Source organism: Medicago truncatula, chromosome 1 (genome assembly GCF_003473485.1).
Source record: "Medicago truncatula cultivar Jemalong A17 chromosome 1, MtrunA17r5.0-ANR, whole genome shotgun sequence".
Taxonomy (NCBI): domain Eukaryota; kingdom Viridiplantae; phylum Streptophyta; class Magnoliopsida; order Fabales; family Fabaceae; genus Medicago; species Medicago truncatula.
Window position 1 is genome coordinate 4,125,361 of NC_053042.1, and position 19,017 is coordinate 4,144,377.

General features: G+C 32.1%; 3 protein-coding genes across 3 annotated transcripts; 2 read left to right on the forward strand and 1 right to left on the reverse strand.

The window, feature by feature from the left end:
* The first annotated feature begins 3,251 nt into the window (after window positions 1-3,251).
* LOC25481992 (uncharacterized) lies at window positions 3,252-4,029 on the forward strand. The gene has a single exon (XM_013610431.3). It carries the CDS (start codon window positions 3,417-3,419, stop codon window positions 3,774-3,776), a length of 360 nt encoding a protein of 119 aa, XP_013465885.1. The 5' UTR covers window positions 3,252-3,416; the 3' UTR covers window positions 3,777-4,029.
* Window positions 4,030-7,252: 3,223 nt separating this feature from the next.
* Window positions 7,253-13,141, forward strand: LOC11431932 (probable magnesium transporter NIPA9). The gene is made up of 9 exons (XM_003588916.3): window positions 7,253-7,524; window positions 7,737-7,835; window positions 8,367-8,496; window positions 9,275-9,366; window positions 10,378-10,434; window positions 10,567-10,625; window positions 11,234-11,354; window positions 11,550-11,698; window positions 12,573-13,141. Exons 1-9 carry the CDS (start codon window positions 7,414-7,416, stop codon window positions 12,784-12,786), a joined length of 1,032 nt encoding a protein of 343 aa, XP_003588964.1. The 5' UTR covers window positions 7,253-7,413; the 3' UTR covers window positions 12,787-13,141.
* A 1,847-nt stretch (window positions 13,142-14,988) lies between these two features.
* On the reverse strand, window positions 14,989-19,017 carry LOC11418137 (cytokinin riboside 5'-monophosphate phosphoribohydrolase LOG8). The gene is made up of 7 exons (XM_003588917.3): window positions 18,802-19,017; window positions 18,271-18,368; window positions 17,878-17,908; window positions 17,369-17,468; window positions 17,095-17,165; window positions 16,864-17,007; window positions 14,989-15,366 (listed from the first exon to the last, which is right to left on the reverse strand). Exons 1-7 carry the CDS (start codon window positions 18,907-18,909, stop codon window positions 15,274-15,276), a joined length of 645 nt encoding a protein of 214 aa, XP_003588965.1. The 5' UTR covers window positions 18,910-19,017; the 3' UTR covers window positions 14,989-15,273.

Sequence of the window (19,017 nt, forward strand, 5' to 3'; positions counted from 1 at the left end):
ACTATTTGATCAAAAAAAAAATTAAAAAAAAAGTAGATTAATAAAAATTAAAAAGTACACACTCTGGTCACTAATATAAGCAAAAATCCACTTTTTAGATATATTCAATTAATAATATATGTGGTCTTTATTATATCTCAAATACATCATTAGTTAAATGTATCTAAAAAGTAGATTTTTGCTTATATTAGTGACCGGAGGGTGTACAAAGATTGGGGGTGTAAAACCTAACTCAATAAATTCACAAAAAAATGAAATGTCAGCACCAACGGGTAATAGAAACATATAAAATAACACAAGTGGATCTAACACTAGTCTATCATTAGAAACAAACACCAATCATAAAACACAATCCAGTGCACATGCGTACAAGTGTGAAACCAGGTTGCAAAGAAATATGACAAGTGAGCATTTGCAACATCAAACAGAGGTTTCAAGGTTGAAGAAAGAACCGACCGTCAACACGGAAACAAGTTCACATACCATCAACTCCTTACAATGAACGACATCAAGCTATATTGATCCTTTCAAGCATAAACAATCCAATCAAACACAAAGAGTGACGAGAATATTACAACAGTCTGAAATCAATCACGAGCACTAATACACATATTAAGACGGAACCGATGCGATGGAGAAAAACCTTGAAACCTGCATATCTCAACAAATATGGATTCAATCAGAGAGTCAAAGATTGGGAACCCAACCAAAAATCAGATACACACATGGCGCAACAAGTCTTCTTGAACCTACATCATGGGATGCGTTTAATTGAACCGAAATTCGACCACGAAGCCAATGATGAAGACACCCTATATAAGAATCAGAGAAACCTTGATCTTGAATTTAAAAAACAACCATATCTAAAATTTTCAAAACCAATCTGCAACAGGCCCAAAAGAGGGAACACATGTGACAACCTGAATCCATATTCATGAACACAAAAGAGCTTCTCGTGAACACATAGCTTCAAAGAACCTAGAATTGATGAAAATCTCGTCGAAATCACAAACCCATAAGTGGGAGACATGAGCCTAGAATTTTCGGCCACATATCAAAGAAACAAGTCGCAGAGGCATGCCAACGACTAGAAGGTGGCGTACCAATGAGGGAAAACACACCACCACCCATTAACTCTACATCTTGTAGGTTAATCTTTAGATGTCGGGGGAGGAGAAAAGGGTAAGACAATGGTAAGATTGAACTGGATTTCGATGGGGAAGAATAGAGAACTGATAACTTCTTTCTCTAGAATGTTAAGAGTGTAGTCTACCTACCTTATTTGATAAAATATAATCTTGGTCAAGAATTGTTCCACCGAAGAATCAAATTCAGATTCTCTTGAACAATTCGTTCTTGGTGAAACTCATTAACCAATTGAGCTCAATTGTTTGGTTTGACAATATATATATAACTCATTTAAAATTGCATTATATAGTTGCTACTTATCTTATTTTTGGTGTGAATTGAGTAATCGATGCGCGTTGGAGCCTGGATTTAAGTTCAGGATCACTGGTTAAGTCGAAAAGGATCTCTTTCCATCGCATCCAAGTGTTGTTAGTGCTAACTAATCTTATTTATTAGGCTTAAATATGCAATCCGTCTCTGTAATTTGGACGCGTTTTAATTTTCGTCCTTGTAAAAAAAAAAAATTAAAAACATCCCTGCAATTTTTTTTTTGTTTTAAAAAGGTCCCTGACCCCACTTTTTTGCTGACATGGGATGGCTTTGCCCACGTGGCAGTTGATGACTGTGCAACTTTGGCCTGTGGGCCTAACGTGGCAGTCCACGTCATTAAAAATTTATTTATTTTTTAAATTAAAAAATCATAAAAAAATTCCAATTTTGTTTTTTAAATATGAAGAAAAAAAATTGGAAATTAGTGTTTTTAAAATCTAGAAATAAAATTAAAAATTATATAATCTCAAAATTTATAACTTTTGAAAATGTAATTTAATTTTCAGAATTAAAAAAAAAATGAATTTTCGAAAATTTAATTTTCAGTTTTTTTTATGATTTTTAAATTTATTTTCATATTTTTCAAATTTACAAAAAAAAAAGAATTTTCAGAATTATGAAAAAAAAAATATTATTTTTATTAAAATTCAAAAATTAAATTTTTTTATGATTTTTAATTTTATTTTCAGATTTTTTTAATTTAAAAAAAATGAATTTCAGAATTTTGAAGAAATTTTTTTTAATTAAAAATCGAAAAATTTAATTTTCAGTTTTTTTTTCCGATTTTTTAATTTTTATATTTATTTTTGGATTTTCTAGAATTTAGAAAAAAAATAAACAAAAATTAATTTTGTGGTACGCCACGTGGCAAAAGTTGCACAGTCAGCAACTGTCACGTGGCCAAAACCATGCCACTTCAATTAAAACAATTTTTTTTTACAGGGATGTTTTTAATTATTTTTTTTACAAGGACGAAAATCAAAACGCGTTCAAATTACAGGGACGGATTGCATATTTAAGCCTATTTATTATATACATTTTTCAAAATCTTGGTTACTTATAAATTATGTACAAAGATACAATTTTTTTGGTGTGTTAACCATTCGGTTTCTAAGGGAAGAAAACCTTAGTAATTCGGAGTTCGGCTGTAAAGTAAGTTAAGTCTTGCAAAAAATTGTTCTACGCAGGAATCAAACTTGGTCCTATCAAACAATTCGTTATTTGGTGGAATTCATTAATCACTTGATTAATAAAGATACAATTATTTATGAATAATAACTTGTAGTTAGCACAAATTTTTTTTTTGAATAATTAGCACAATCTTTAAGCATAGAATAACATCAACATGCTGAAATTGCAAGGTCGGATGTGTGTGAGTTTAATTTGAGTGAATTATCACTTCATCTAAGAAAAGAAAAAAACAACATCAACATAAATTGAAGCTATTTCCGTGATTACGTGCAAGAAATAAACAATTTTTTCCCAATATTTTAGCATTACATATGTCACTTGTAATTCCTTCTTAAAAAAAAAAATGTCACTTATAATTCCTTCAAAAAGAAAATGTCACTTACAATAAAAATACCATTTGAAAATTTGGCACACATTAATAAAAAACAGTAGTATAGTCACACAAACAAAAAGGACAGTGTATTATTTGTCTTCTTCATATATTCTACAATTACCCTTCAATTAATCTTTTAGTATTTTTAGGCAACTACTTAGTTAAACAAGGACATTTTGCTTAACATAAATCGAGACTTATTTAGGAATAGAGAGATAGTAGCATTTGAGAAATCAAAGTAAACTAAGCCAGCTCCAAAGTCTTGGTTGGATCACCCCACACTGTCCCACTTTCTCTAAAATATTTGATCATCTCTCTTGATAAATAGAAAAAAGAGGCTTGACCTTTGAAGAGTGAGACAAAACCCTTCAATCTCCTTCCTTGCTTAATTTCCATGGAGGATTATAACAAACAAATTAGACCCTATGGAAATAGTCAAATGATGCAGATGGAGGGCTACTATGGAGCAACTAACCCTAATTATGATATTAGGTCCTATAGTGATTTTTCCTATGCACAAACTCAAAGGGGTCCTAATAATAAGGACTTGAAGTTGAAGAAAGGGAAAAGCATTTCATCAAGGTCTTCAATTTCCAAGTCATGGAGCTTTGGTGATGATCCTGAATTTCAAAGAAAGAAAAGGGTTGCTAGCTACAAAATGTATTCTGTGGAAGGAAAAGTGAAAGGTTCATTTAGGAAAAGCTTTAAGTGGCTAAAGAATAGGTATTGGCATGTGGTTTATAGCTTGTGGTGATTTTGTGGTTCCTTTGTTTTTCCTTAACAAAATTTGATTATGATCAGTTTAATTGAGTTTGTCATAAAACGTTTGCTTATAAATTGGTCTTACTTTATTGGCTAGAGAAAGATCTTATAAGTTGTGGAATAAATCTGTATATGGGTGATATGTAAAGTGTGTGATGTTATTTCCTTCTATTCAGACTCTTTGTACTCTTACAAGCCTATGTTTATAAATAAATAAAGGATAATGTTAATGAGTGTCTTTAAGATATTGGTTAAAGTATTAAAAGTAGTAAGTTTGAATTAAAAAGTTGTGTAATTATTACATTGACAAAAGTAATAACTTGTCCTTTCAAAAAAAAGAAGTAATAACTTGTATTTTCATGACCAAATTTCCTTTAATAAAATCTTTAAACAATGCCTTTAGGACACTCCTTATCAAGACCAACGAGTACTCTTAGAGCATTGACTTGGAGAAATTATGCAAAACCAAAATAACCGCACTGACTTGGAGATATTTTATTAGGAATGTAAGTTTCCCTGTTGTTACCTTATTCATGACTTAATTCATCGAAATTCTTAACTATAGGGAGACTTGAGACCCTTTGCTAAGCTTTTTATTATAAAAAACTTTTGTCAAATATTTTTTTTGGAGACAATAGACTTTTTATTATCCTCTAAAAAAAATTATTATATATTAAAAACTTCATTGACCACGCTAAATTGTGTCTTTTACTTATCATTGTTTTTATTGTCTTAAAAAATAATGATAAATAAAAAACACAATTTAATGTGACAATGGCTCCGCAATACAGGTATGAAGAATAATTTTTAACAATAAATTGATCATAGCAATTACTTGTCTCCAAAAGTCTATCTTCAAAGATTGTTTAAATATATAAACCACAAACATATAAACCACAAATATTTGCTTAAATTCAAACATTGATTCGTTAAATAATGGATAACTAGGCAATTTCGTTAAAACCCAAGTCTCATTGGTAAATTTGGTTTACTTCATATCATCTAAGGCTAGTTCTAGTTATGTTTAGTGTAAAATTAAACTTTAAACTAGAGAAAACAATCCTAGCACAGAGAATTTCAGACTTAAATTAAGTCACAACTAGTATGAGAAGAATGCTCGACTGTATAAAAATTGAGTTGCTTAAGTTAGAAATAAAAATAAATGAGAGTGATTTTCTTTATTGTAATTGTAATTATTTTTTTATCATTTTATCGTTCCTTTTTAATAAAAGCAGGGACACATAGATGAAGGTCCAACATGGCCCTAGTCCTTTCTACATCATATAAAGGGACATATTTTATCAACACCCCTTCTAAGTTGGTGGTGATAGCATGTTAAACAAGTGCATGCATGAGCCAAATAATTCGAGTAATCAACAGAGTAAAGCTAAGCCCTAAATTCTATTCACATTTATTTTGCAGATGTGCAATATTTCTACTAAACAGTTTTCTTCCTGTAACCCTAGCAGGCAAAACTACAATCTAGCTTGAGGATGCGATCAATGCAACTAATTTGAGTTGCAAATCGAAGACCTAAAACTGCTCCCATAAATTCAGCAACTAATTTGTAAGGTGAAAAATATCATTCTTGATAAACTCATTCCTAACTTTGTCTCAAGACAATGTGAGACTTTAGTTTTTCCTCATAAAAATAAAACATGTTTTGAATTAATAAACATGCCTATTAGGAAACTTGTTGATGATACAAATCAAGACTCTCTACGGCTTTAAAGTTACAATAAAGAAGAAAATCTTACTTTGAGAAACAACATGTTGTCAAGGAAAAAAGAAAGAAAGGAAAGTGACTTGGAATGGAATCCCCCTCATCTAGGGGCAAATTTATGACCTTGTTTTTGGTGTGGTTAAAATAATAGTGTTAAAAATATTTATCTAATGAGACTAAATAGTATATATTTTTATTTAAAATAACAATTTTAATTAGTAGTTTTATTTATCCAAGTCTATTTGTAACCTTAACAATGGTTAATTAGAACAAAATAAGCCACAAACTTTTTTCAACATTTCATTCTTATAAACATCTTTTGTATGTAAAAAAAATTGAAAATGTCTAGAAGACCTAGCTCAACTGACAAATACCGAAATTGCAAGACTGAACGTTGTGATCCGGGTTCGAATCTGAGACCTTACAATTGTATGTGAGTTTAATTTCAGTGAATTACCACTTCATCTAAGACCAGAAAAAAAATGAAAATAAAATATGCATGGATCCGCTCTACTCTCAACACGAAACAATAATTTATAGTCCATCAACTTTATAAGTTATATTTGAAATTTTGAAATGATATATTTGAATTTTATGTGTCCATTTTGTTAACTATAATACAATAGTTATTCATCAAATTGGTAGGATACATCATTTGAAAACAAATTGAAAGTTGCTAAAATAAAAAAGGATAGATTTGTGAACAAACTTACTGCAACCATATTAATAACATACAACTATGAATGCTTACAAATGTGACAAAATCTACAAATTTTATGAAATTAAAGTGTTTGAAATGTTCATGTCACTAGATGTGTAACATTGAAGACATCAAAACCATTGTTTAACATACACTAAATTGAAACTAATTCATCAATTTGAATCAAACAAACATTGCAACAACGAGTAAAATCAAAATAATGTCACATTAAGAAAGTGAACAAAACAACACGTCTTACTAAGTCACCGAAATCATAAAGAGAAAACCAAATATACTTGAGAATCACTTATTTAAATAAAAGGACGGTAAAACCAATTACAAATGTGATTTATTGGATAAAATTGATCATAAATCACCACTAATCAATGATCGAAGAAGAGGGAAAAAACAAACAAAGAAACAACGTGAAAGGAGTCACGACTCGTAATTCAATATTATCCAATTAAGGAAGGAATATCACCCAGTTAACTAACACAATTCAATTTTAAAAATCAACAATATTTCAATTTTTTTATTATATTTCAACCATGAATTTATTAGTAATTTCTTTGGAGTACATCATAAAATTGGTCCCTGATTTTGTATCAAATTGGTCCCTGACTCTATTAATAATTCAAAATGGTCACTGTCTTTGTCAAAAGTTTCTCAGATTGGTCATCGACTCTATAAGTTTTGTATTTTAAGTCATTAACGTACCAAATAAGATCCAAAAGACATTATGTCATTTACTACGAAATAATATCCAAAAGACATTGAGCCATTAACACTCAAAATAAAAAACAATTAACAGAGTCATGGACCAATCTGAGAAACATTTGACAAAGACGTGACCATTTTGAGTTATTAATAGAGTCAATGACCAATTTAAAAATTTGGTACAAAGAGGGGATCAATTTGATGATTTACTCAATTTCTTTGTTTGGGATGATTTTATTATTTAATTCTTTTTTGACTGTATGATTTAATTTAATCCAGTCCTTATCCAAGGACTTATAGTTCATAGTTACAAATTAGAAAGTAATTAACAATTATAGATTTTTTCTTTGAAAAAAAAAATTATAGATTTTTATAGACAAAAATAAAATTAACATGTTAACTTTACCAGCAATAGATCGTGAATGAAACCAAACCAACAAATCATAGAATCAAAACCAACGAATTTTTTCAACATTTTCTCACAGTATCATGTGGGAATCGATTCTATTAACGGTGGCTGCAACCGCCGGTAACAACATCGGAAAAATCCTTCAAAAAAAGGGCACTATTATTCTCCCTCCTCTCTCCTTCAAGCTCAAGGTAAAAATCTTTCTTTTTTCATTTTTTTTATAAAGATCTCATCTTTTTTGATGATTTAATCATTTCAAGCAAATGGGTCAATCTGAAATTTCATAAAAAATAATGGGTGTGTCTCAAATTAGTAATTTTTGTTGATTTCTTCATGCATGTGTATGAAAAGTATTAAATTGAAGAAGAATAGGTTATGATTGCTATATGATTGTGTTTTGCAGGTTATTAGGGCTTATGCTTTGAACAAAACATGGTCGATAGGTTTCCTGATGGATATTTTTGGGGCGTTATTGATGTTAAGGGCATTGTCTCTGGCTCCTGTAAGTGCTATGATTAATCAATTTTAATGGATTTTTATTATACCCATTAGAAATGTTGTTAAATAGCACCTATAGCGGTGTAGTGTAGTGGAATTTGGACAAACTTCTATTGTTCCACCATACACTATTTAGGGCCGTTTGGATTGGCTTATTTTTTAGCTTTTGCAAAATAGCTTGTGCAAATAAATAAGCTTTTATGTATTATTCATAAGCTTGTCAAGGTAGTTTATGAAAAAACAACTTATGAAGATACTATTTTCGTTAGTGAGAACTTATGAATTAATATAAAAGTTTATTTATTTGCATAAGCTACTTTTCATAAACTAAAAAATAAGCCAATCCAAACGGGCCCTTAGTACAAATACTGTCAAATAGCTGCTAAAGTAGCGCTGTAGCACTATTGCATAGCGAAATTTTAACACTCCACTATTTTCCACTATCCACGATGGATAACATTAGCTTGCTTTTATGGTGTTTTGTTTAGGTTTTTGACTTTGATGATATTGGTGGTTTATATTTTTTCAAGTATAGGTCTCTGTTATTCAACCGGTTTCTGGCTGTGGACTAGCGATTCTGTCAATTTTTTCCCATTTTTATCTCCAAGAAGTCATGAATGTTGTTGATTGGGTTGGAATTACCTTGGCTGGTTTTGGCACAATAGGTAATGTAAGTTTTTAATTACCAATGCATTGTGTGTGTTTAAGTGTGATTTCTTTGTACAGAAGAAGCAAGGTTGTGGGGTTAACTAGGGTACCCATGGAAGAATGGTGGGTAATTTACCCCAACCAATACACATTAGCCACATAAGCACATTTTTAAGTGGTATCCATGAACTATCTTGACCCCACCAACAAATTGCTCATTTTCATTGGTTGGTGGGTAAATTACCCACCATTTTTCAAAGGTAATCTAGAAAAAGCCTTAAGAAAAAAGTGTGTCAAAATCAGAAAGAAAAAAAAAAAGTTGGATTGTGTGACAATTAATTTAGTATGTGTTTAGGTGTGAGTTTCAAAACCACGGCTACCCAAAAATTACGTCCCAATGCAACTTTTTAACGTGAAATGGAGAAGCTAGGATTTCCAGCTTCACCCAAAGGTGTGAATTTTGGCTCCATCCGTGGATCCAAACAGGCTATTGGTTGATTATGATGAAAGTAATGAATTTTATAGCTTTTCATGTAGTTCATAATTTGGATCTACGTTAATCGTGATTTATTTGTCTCGGTGTAATTGCGTATACTGTTCTGTTGAACCTGTGTGGCTGACTCTGAGCATCTAAGTAATGGATTGAAATTTTATGGAGATTTTCTCATTTTTATTATCTGGATTATAAGAAAACTAAGTTTGTGCTGCAGTTTCATTGTATTAAGATATATGATTTTGTATTTATGTGACAAACTAACACTAGTGTTTAACTAATATATGTTTATCTATATTTAGGAGTTGGTGCTGGTGGTGAGGAGCAGCAAGAGATGGTTGCTCTATCTATTTTTCACATACCATGGCTGGCATTTGTTGTTTCCATCTTGTTTGTAGGTACCTTGTCTCATGAATCAACTTAATTTATAATCATGTGCTATAATGGTCATAGATATTCAGCATTCATAAGTATGGCGTCCCTCCCTTGATTTTATATTTTTTTGGTCAAGTAGCCTAGTGGGTAGAATTCACCTCTTAAGGTGAATAAGTGGAGAATCCGGGGTTCAAACCCCGGCCCCTGCATATATAATGCAATATCTGTACCAACTGAGCTAAGCTTCATTGGGACTCACTCCCTTGATTTTATTATAATAACAATCATGTGAGAAAATGCATAATGTTGTTGTTGAAGAAGAAATAGTAGTATTCTTTAATTAACTGGAAGGCCATGCATGGAGTGCCTGCCAAACTCCTATTTGGCCTTGAATCCAGTTCATATATCTTGTTTAACAGTAGCATATAATAAATGCATAAAGTTGTATATCTTTTGAAGTTCTAATTATTAGCTAAATTAAAAAAAGCCTCATCTGATTACTTGGTTTTCTGCTTTTCTCACTTATGTTCACATGAATGTTATTTTTTCCTGAACCTGTTGCATATAGATTGCCATGTTAGCTGTCCTCTGTAACAGTTTCATATAATCAAGGCATAAAGTATATATGTCTTCAAAAATATGATTATTATTTTAATGAGCAATCAATTCATGATAAAGAAATCTGTTTCTCTTAGATATATTCCTTTTGAATCTACGTCTCTTGATATATTCCTTTTGAATCTACATATGTCACTAATCACCAAATTCCTTTTGAAGTCAACGGGAAGGCATTTACTGCCAACTGGTCTCTTGGAATGCTTTAAATGCACTTTGCTTGTCATTTCATTAACCTGGCAGTCTTATATAAGAGTGTTGGTTACATATTTACAATACTTTCGTATTGATGATATTTTTTTTATAGTATTTAGCAACTTCCCTTTCAAAAATAATGAGTTTACTGATGTAACAAAGTGATAATACTATCATCGATGCATTGTTATTATTTTAATTGTTAGAAACACTTGTACAGATACTGCTTAATGGATGGCTTCGAATATACAAGCGTCAGCGAAGAGAACAAGAGATGGTAATTCATGTTTTACGCTTGCTGAAATACCTTCAAATTTACATGTGTTTTCATAATAAACACCTGCATATGCTAATTTAGTGAGCTATGTTTTTTTGTTCTTCTATCGGATGACATTTTAATGTTATACAGATGGAGTATGATGTTGTCGAGGAAATCATTTATGGCTTGGAATCTGGTATTTTGTTTGGGTACTTTTGCTTACCTCTCTACTCTATTTTTGTATTATGTTCTTGTTCTTATGCATGTCATCTTTTGAGATGCCTCAACTCCCTAATCTGGACAGAAATTCTAACAATAATTTAGAATTCAGAGCTTGTTCAAGTTATGGCTTTCGAAAGAAAAAAAGAGAGCGAAGTAATAAGAGCTTGAATATTATTGATAGCAACTTGATAGTAGCTTGATACTACAACAATCACAAGCACTGCACCATTTAGAGATCACAAAGAAAGTCCTACCCATATTAAGGGCAGAGGGAAGCTTTGAAAATGTGTTTATAGTGTCAATATGCCTAATAACTTAATAAGGACCTGCACATAATTTTGGCCACTTTTTTTTCATTGAAACAAAAATCCTTTTTGATATTAATCACCAGCAAGTTTTAACAGCTTTAAGTTGGTTGCACACATAGTTATACCATGTTACGAACAGTTTATATAATGATTGTAATTTTTTTTTTCCTTGAAGACTAAGCTTAGCATAATCAGAACTGTCAGTTTATATGGAAGGTCTCTGCTTTCTTTGGCAATGAACAAAACTTGATTATATGTCTTGAGTTAATTTTAAAGCCTCTATGCAGGATGTCATCTGTAATATCAAAGATGGGATTTCTATTCCTTGAGCAAGGTTTTCCCAAGATTCTGGTTCCTATATGCCTCTTGATCAGTGTATCTTGTAGTGGTATCGGCTTTTACTATCAGGTATTCTGAGTCCACTTTTACATGATCTAGTTTTGTGAGAACTGTTGCGCCTTTCAAACTTTGAGTTCATTTTACCTGTTTTATTCAAACTCTCTAGATAAACTTTGAGGTCATTTTACCCAGTTCCACATCACTAATTTCATGATTCAGATAAACTTCTATAATGAAATAATCTTTATCCTCCCAACTCTGCAGACACGTGGCCTAAAGCATGGGAGGGCAATTATAGTTTCTACATGTGCAGCTGTGGCATCAATTTTGACCGGTGTACTTGCTGGGATGCTTGCTTTGGGTGAGCGACTTCCTTCCGCCCCAAAAGCCCGTCTAGCACTTCTTCTTGGATGGTAATTTAAGATGTTATGCTTTGTGTTTTATGGCTTTTTCCTTCCTTCCACACCCATTCTTTTGTTTAATTTTTAAATACCCACACGCACACAAGAAGGAAAGATAATTTGGGACTCGCTTTATTGAGGCCTTCTGCTATGTTATACAAGTTGGACTTTTAGGTTGAAATAGTCCATAATATTCATGGAAAAATGAGAAAAATACCATCTGGTGCATCATGGATAAAATCTCTTCCACCCAAAATCAAGGATTCAATTTGATGGCTCTTATCTAACATAAAACAACCTATTCATTAGTTTCTATTTTTAAATTGTTTGCATATGAAAACTTCTTACAAATATACAAGATATCTCTATTCTTTGTTTAAATATAAAGATTTCTTGCTGGCATTTTATGAAATAAAAAAAAATAAAAAGCCTGTTATTGAATCTGAACTGATGAATTAAACTACCATGTCACTTTGATATCTCTTTCCATATGGATGAAGCTGCATCGTGTTTAGTTGTCTGTTACAAATATTTGGTAACTTTTATCTATTTTGTTGTGCGAGTCTTTGTGTGGATTGGTGAATAACTTTATCAAGAGAGCCAAAATTTAAGATGGGGCTGTTCTTTTGGCCCCCCCTGTTTACTCTTTATCCTGAAAAACAACATTCGGTAGTTATCTCCCAAAGCTCTTAAAAACACAAAATCTTGTTCGGGAGTTATCTCCCGAATCGTTGTTGGGGGACCAAAAGAGCAACCATCAAAATTTAAAACATACATCTAGTCTATATTTGTAGAGTATCCAATCTGGTAATTCTTGTTTCACCAATGAGATGAAAATGTTCACATTTTTATGTCAGAGTCATATTTATGACACATTATTCTGCAGGCTACTTATAATTACTGGTGTGATTTTGCTCGTTGGCTCAACACGGCTACTGAGATTCATCACTTCGCGGCAAAAAAGAAGTAACATGGAGAAGAATTATGGCCCTAGAAGATCCACTACTTCCCGTGTGAGGGAGCCAAGTCCTAATAGTGCTGTCATTCAAGCATCAACATTAAATCATCTGTTATCATCGTCTTCCAAAGAAAAAGCTTGACTCAACACGATCTAGAAAATGGTCCTTCACCCCTTCACAAAATTTCTAAGCATTAAGCTGCTAAAGCCAAGGTGTATGATGTATATTGAATGGCTGCTTCATCACTCATTAGGGGGTGCGACATTTGTTCTGGAATCATACCTTCTGGCTCATAGTTTGGACATGAAATATCTGTCAACTTTCTCGTACTATCTTGTATAAACTATTCCTGAACTTTCACCATGTTGGCTTTTGGAGATTGTATATGATAGTGATAGTGATAGTGATAGTGATGGTGGCATACCAACATAAATACCTTTATCTTGTCAGTAAACAAATTTTAATAATGAACAATTTATTCCTGTTTACTGGTACAGTAGTGACCTTTCTTTGCATATAGTTGTTGCTTGTATTAGAATAATATGCTAAGTGTGCACTTCATCCTCCAGAGACTAGCATTGAGGCAAAATAATTGATTCCACTAGATTTCTTCAGAATCTATTTTAAAAAGTAAAGATTCATATCTTGATAGGTAGATTAGTGATTCTTGAAGTTCCAAAATGTTATAATCTATGAAGCCTAGATACGTAGTACGGGTACGATACGATATAAGTACGCGGTTATTTAATGTTGATTGATTGAATCTCCCTCTCTCGCTACTTTCATCCACCAAAAACATAATTTTTTAATTGGTTAATCGAAAAACAATTATAGTGATTCATATCTTAAATTGAATCATACACATCGCCATTGAATTTTCACAAAACAATTTCACTTTTTACCTTTCATTTTTTTAGGATACGTTTATGTGAAGTACCTTATTAGTATCTGCGTGTATTTGTCGAGTATCTTATAAGTATTCGATAAAATATATATTTTAAATTAAAATAATTAATTCCGATACTCCATGGGTACGTATCCACGAGTATCTGCGAAATATTGGTATCCGATTCGGGTACGTCTCCGTCTCCATTTTGTAGTATCTGAGCTGCATAGGTTATAATCGATGCGTGTTTGAAAAGTGCTGATTTCACGGTACACCTTAGGTTGCAATCAAAGCTACAACTAGGAGAATTAGATGACTGCGGTTGAAATCCTTGTGAAGTGTTTAAAGCACACAAACATCTATGAAAAAAGTGATTATTCTTTAATGTCTTTTTTAATGAAAATGCAGTTGTGGTCAATTTTGAGATGAAATTTTTTGAAGATATTTGACATACCTAAATTAAGATAAGGAATGAATAAATAGATGGTCCCTTTAGAAAGTAACAACTTTCTCCATTATACAGAACTTCTTGATTTAACCTAAGCAACTGGTCCACCACGACAATGACAATGACAATGACACCAGTACTATATATATAATGAAAAGAAGCAAAACAATAATAACTACCGTTGATAATTGTAGAGCACAATGAGACTAATGAATGACCACCAATCGTTAAGAAAAAAGGAAAATAGAACCAAGTAGATGACTTGTCAAATGGAAAGAAGGGTCCTACAATGAAAAGTTCCATGACAATCCATGTCTAATTATCCAATACACTTAACACCCTCAAATGTGGCCATCTTGCACAAGAAAGCGACACATTAGTCAATGACACTGATAATTACCAACCACAAAGGTGTAATATTCTGTCGTTGATGTTCCACCAAATATGTATGGTAGATGTATTAACAAAGATTCTATATTTCTGAACAAGTTTACAGCACTACACTGATACATCATATAATTATCTCACCTACTTATACTTTTACTTTGAGAATCATGGTTCCATGGTAGTTTTTTTCTTCTCAAATACATGACAGTTTACGTAGCAACAAGTCACAACCATTGTATTCTACGTAGCTATAGTTGCCACATGCACAGTTTTAAATTGCAGTCTACAACTTTATTTGAGTTTGCAACATCAAGATCGTCACTATAGCTGCATCACAAAATTTGCAATAGTGACACATTAGCTATAGCTATGTGATTTTTGCATTACTAAGAGATTTTAATGTAATGACAATCGTAACTGCCCGATTAAAAGGTCATCATCACTCGTTGTAAACAACCTTTGGTTTGCCAAACTCTAGGTTGGCCATGATTTATCTGTAATTTCAAATCTGGTCACAACATAGTGGACCCAATTCAGTAGATATTAGAGCAATTTGCCCGATTAAAAGTCAGATAAACTCGTGCTTTACAAACTATACGTGTATTGTCCCCACAACTTAAAATTTCTCGATTCATCACGATTTGTCATCTCATTTTATTTCCATATACTTTTTCACTTTCAACTGTGGTAAGTAACAACCAAATTTGACTGTCTTACAGTGTCACAATTAACCAATAAATGAAATGATTCAAAAACAGCGAAGCACATATACCGTCACTTCATAAAAATCAACACATAGTAACAAAACAACATTTGGCCCCATCTCCAGCAATTCTTGTATACATTTCAAGTTATGGAGAATCACATCAGAAGACAAATTCTAGAAAAACCTTCCACCAATAAAGTTTCATTCTGCATTCTCTTGTCCTGGATAATTACCTAACTGCTTCATCTGCCAGCTCTCATGAGGGGCTACATGCTCATGGGAAGGAGAGTAACTCTGCAAAAATTCCAACTCAGCAATTTAGTCTTTTAACTAACATAATATCAGAGTAATGTAAATAATTATTGGAACTTTCTTATGTATGACAAACTTTTTGAGTTTGAAAATTGGAATGCATATCTGCTACATGTTTACAAGTACCAGAAAAACAGTAAGGGTCCGTTTGGTGCGCATGATAGGATAGAGTCAAGATAGGATAAGAAGATGGACAAGGATAGGATATGATAGTGACAAGATAGACACTTATCCTATCATGTGTTTGGTTCACACATGGTAAGAAAATACAATAGCATTATTTTATTATGTCTTGTGCACCAATGATAAAGCATCCATCGAAAACAATGGGAATACCAGGCAAAAACAACGACAACACCAATGATAAACACAAAAACAATCCACCGCAAAAACAAACCCAAATAACCTAGTTTCAATTTTAAATCCAATAAAATTAGGTCATTGGTTTCAAGATTATATGAGCTGGTAATATCAATTCTCATAACCTAGTTTCAAGATCATATGAGTTATGTTCAAAAACTATTCAGCGGGTAATTGATTAATTCACTCAAATAAATGAAACAGAATTGGATTGAATAGAGGAAGAGAAGTTGAAATTGAGAGATTGAATTGGAGAAGTCAATTGAATATAATTGGTCTGCATAACAACGAGAATAGGTAGCAATGAAATTGGATTTCTTCTTTCGACGTTTTTTTTCAATCAATTGAGATGAAACGGAAAGTGTCCTCTTAGAAAAAGAAGAAAAAAAATGCAGGTGTGATAGAGATGAAGCAGGAGCTCACGAGAGAGAAGGGAGTTTCAGGAGAGGTAGGCACGATAGAGTGAAGAAGATACACGCGTGGATTATTATCCTATCAGGTTCCTAATCCACCAAAAACTAAGGATTAGAAAAACAAAGAGTGAATAGGATAGGATTAGTAATAGGTTTAATTTATCCTTTCCTATTGATGCACCAAACACCAGATTAAATAAGGGTATGATAGTGTTATCATATCCTATCTCCTTATCATGTGCACCAAACCGACCGTAAACTCCCATTTAACATTATCAAGCTACAAAGTTCCTAGCAGGAGGTAAAGCATGAGCTGCAATCTATTTTCATGAGACTTGATATAGGGCCTGTTTTGATTGGCTTATTTGAGTTTATCTACCAGCACACACATTTAAGAGACTATTTTGGAGAGCTTATGGCAACAACTAGTTTAAATGAAAATAATTTGACAGAAATGGCATATTTCTAAGCCCTTAATTAAGTTGTTTATCCAAACAGGGCCATAGACTCTCATGTACATGATTAATTTTAGTTATTGAAACCTCTAACTGACTTTTTTCTTATGATAGTAAAACAATCCACCATTCATCAATTTAGACTCTGCATGTATTTTCTAATGTTTCCTTTCACATAATAATAATAATAATAATAATAATAATAATAATAATAATAATAATAAGGTAAAAGTGGCTAGTCATAGTTAAACCTCCATCTTCAACATAAGTTCTTTGGCTGATGAAGCTGAGACAACTATACTCCGAGCGCTGGGCTTAATGAACCCTTCTTCAACACCATTGTCAAATAATGCAAGCAAAGAGTTATAGTAACCATCAACATTCAGTAGGCCAACCTGTGCAGGATGATATTTTGTGTCAACATATGATTATAACGATATATACCAAGCATTTTATCCAACAAAGTAACAGCATAGCATTACCGGTTTTTTATGAATCCCAAGTTGAGCCCAAGTTATCATCTCCAGAAGCTCTTCCATAGTTCCATATCCTCCTGATTATGAGGATAGAATGGAGGGTATGAGAAAAAGGTAACAGTCAACATTATACATTCAATAGAGCAATCCAATACACCAAAAATAAAAGTAAATTTTCGTAATACAAAAGAACGGTTTTCTTGAGTAGAATTGACATATAATAATAAGACACAGTCATTGATTTCTTTTAGAACTATTAGAAGAGTTATTCAGGTAATACCAGGGAGTGCAATAAATGCCTCAGCTTCTTGAGCCATTGCAGCTTTTCTCTCATGCATATCTGAAACAATCCTTACTTCACCTACTGCTTCACCAGATATCTGTCAAAATAAACCAATTACAGCATACTAAGATGATAGTTTCTACATTGAAAGAACACTATAAACAGTTTCAAATGACAAAGGAACACTATAAAATAGCCAGCTATTTTTCTCCTGAATAAGACATTAAATGCTATGCAAAACTTTGTACACAACATAAACCCTCACCCAAAAATAAAATTATTGCTTTTTCTTGTTTGTTTGGCTCAAATTCAGATTATTTTTTCACAAAGACTAAATCTTTGATTGGCAAATCATAAAAACATGAATCCCATTCCTAAAAATAAACTAATATCAAACAGGAACCAATTCATTACTAGGGATCAAATTAAATATATCTAGAATGCAAAACAACAACAATGAAACAGAACTATAACAGTTACACAAATAGTAGTAGTAGCACAAATACCTCATGGGGCATGAGAGCTTTTGGAATAACCCTGTAAATATAGAAAGGTACATATGAGTGCAAATCAAACAAATCAGTAACAATACAAAGCTTTGTGCCAGTTTGGATTGACTTATTCGAGGTTAGCTACCAGCAGAAGCACTTGTGATATTGTTTGACAGAACTTATAAAAATAGCTGCTTTCAGCTTATTTTCATTAGCTCGCCATGATAGCTTATGAAAACAACTTATAGATTATATGAAAATAGTTTGACTGTCATACTTTGTGTCACAGAAGTAACTTATTCATAAGAGATTATGCTGTAAACTTCAAAATAAGTTGTTTATCCAAACAGGGCCAAAGTGATATCAAACAATAACAATACAAAGTTTACAGTGAGTGAATATGCATACCCGAGAACATGACAACCACCATTATACATTTTTTGAGATATCAAACCCATCAATCCAACACTTCCACCACCATAAACCAAATCTATGTTCCTCTTAACCTGAAACACAAACCATAAAACAAAACACATAAAAAGACAACATTAAACCTTAATCAATGTTTCTGTACACAAAAAAACAAAAACAAATTAAAAACATTAACATTTCACACATGGTAAATGACATGATATGACAAAGTGAAAAAAACAGTATTGATGACAACATCAACACAGCAATAAATGTATTTACAAAAACAAAAAAAAGTTGTTAGAATGTTAGTTAACCCAAAAAAAGCAAATATTCTCTGACAACTTCACCTACCCAGATACCCTTTTATGGAAAAAGATGATTTTTTTTATTTGCTAATGAAAAAAGATGATTTTTTTTACCAAAGATTAAGAAAAATACAATAATGAGAGCATTAATCACAAAAAAAAATAAAACTTTTTATAATAATGATAGTGTTGCAAGAAAGAGAAAGAAAAGAACACTAACAAGTTCATCTGCTAACTGAATGGCGGCGTCACTGAAAACTTGGCGGTTGCCGGAGTTGCTGCCGCAGAAGACACATACCCTTTTGAACTTTCTGCTTCCTTCCTCCATTCAAAATCGATTCTTTCTTTGCTTTTTCTTTTCTCTTCTTTTTCTCTTTGTGGTTTATGATATGATATGCTTTATTTATATGTAAATGAAAATAATGTAACACCAATT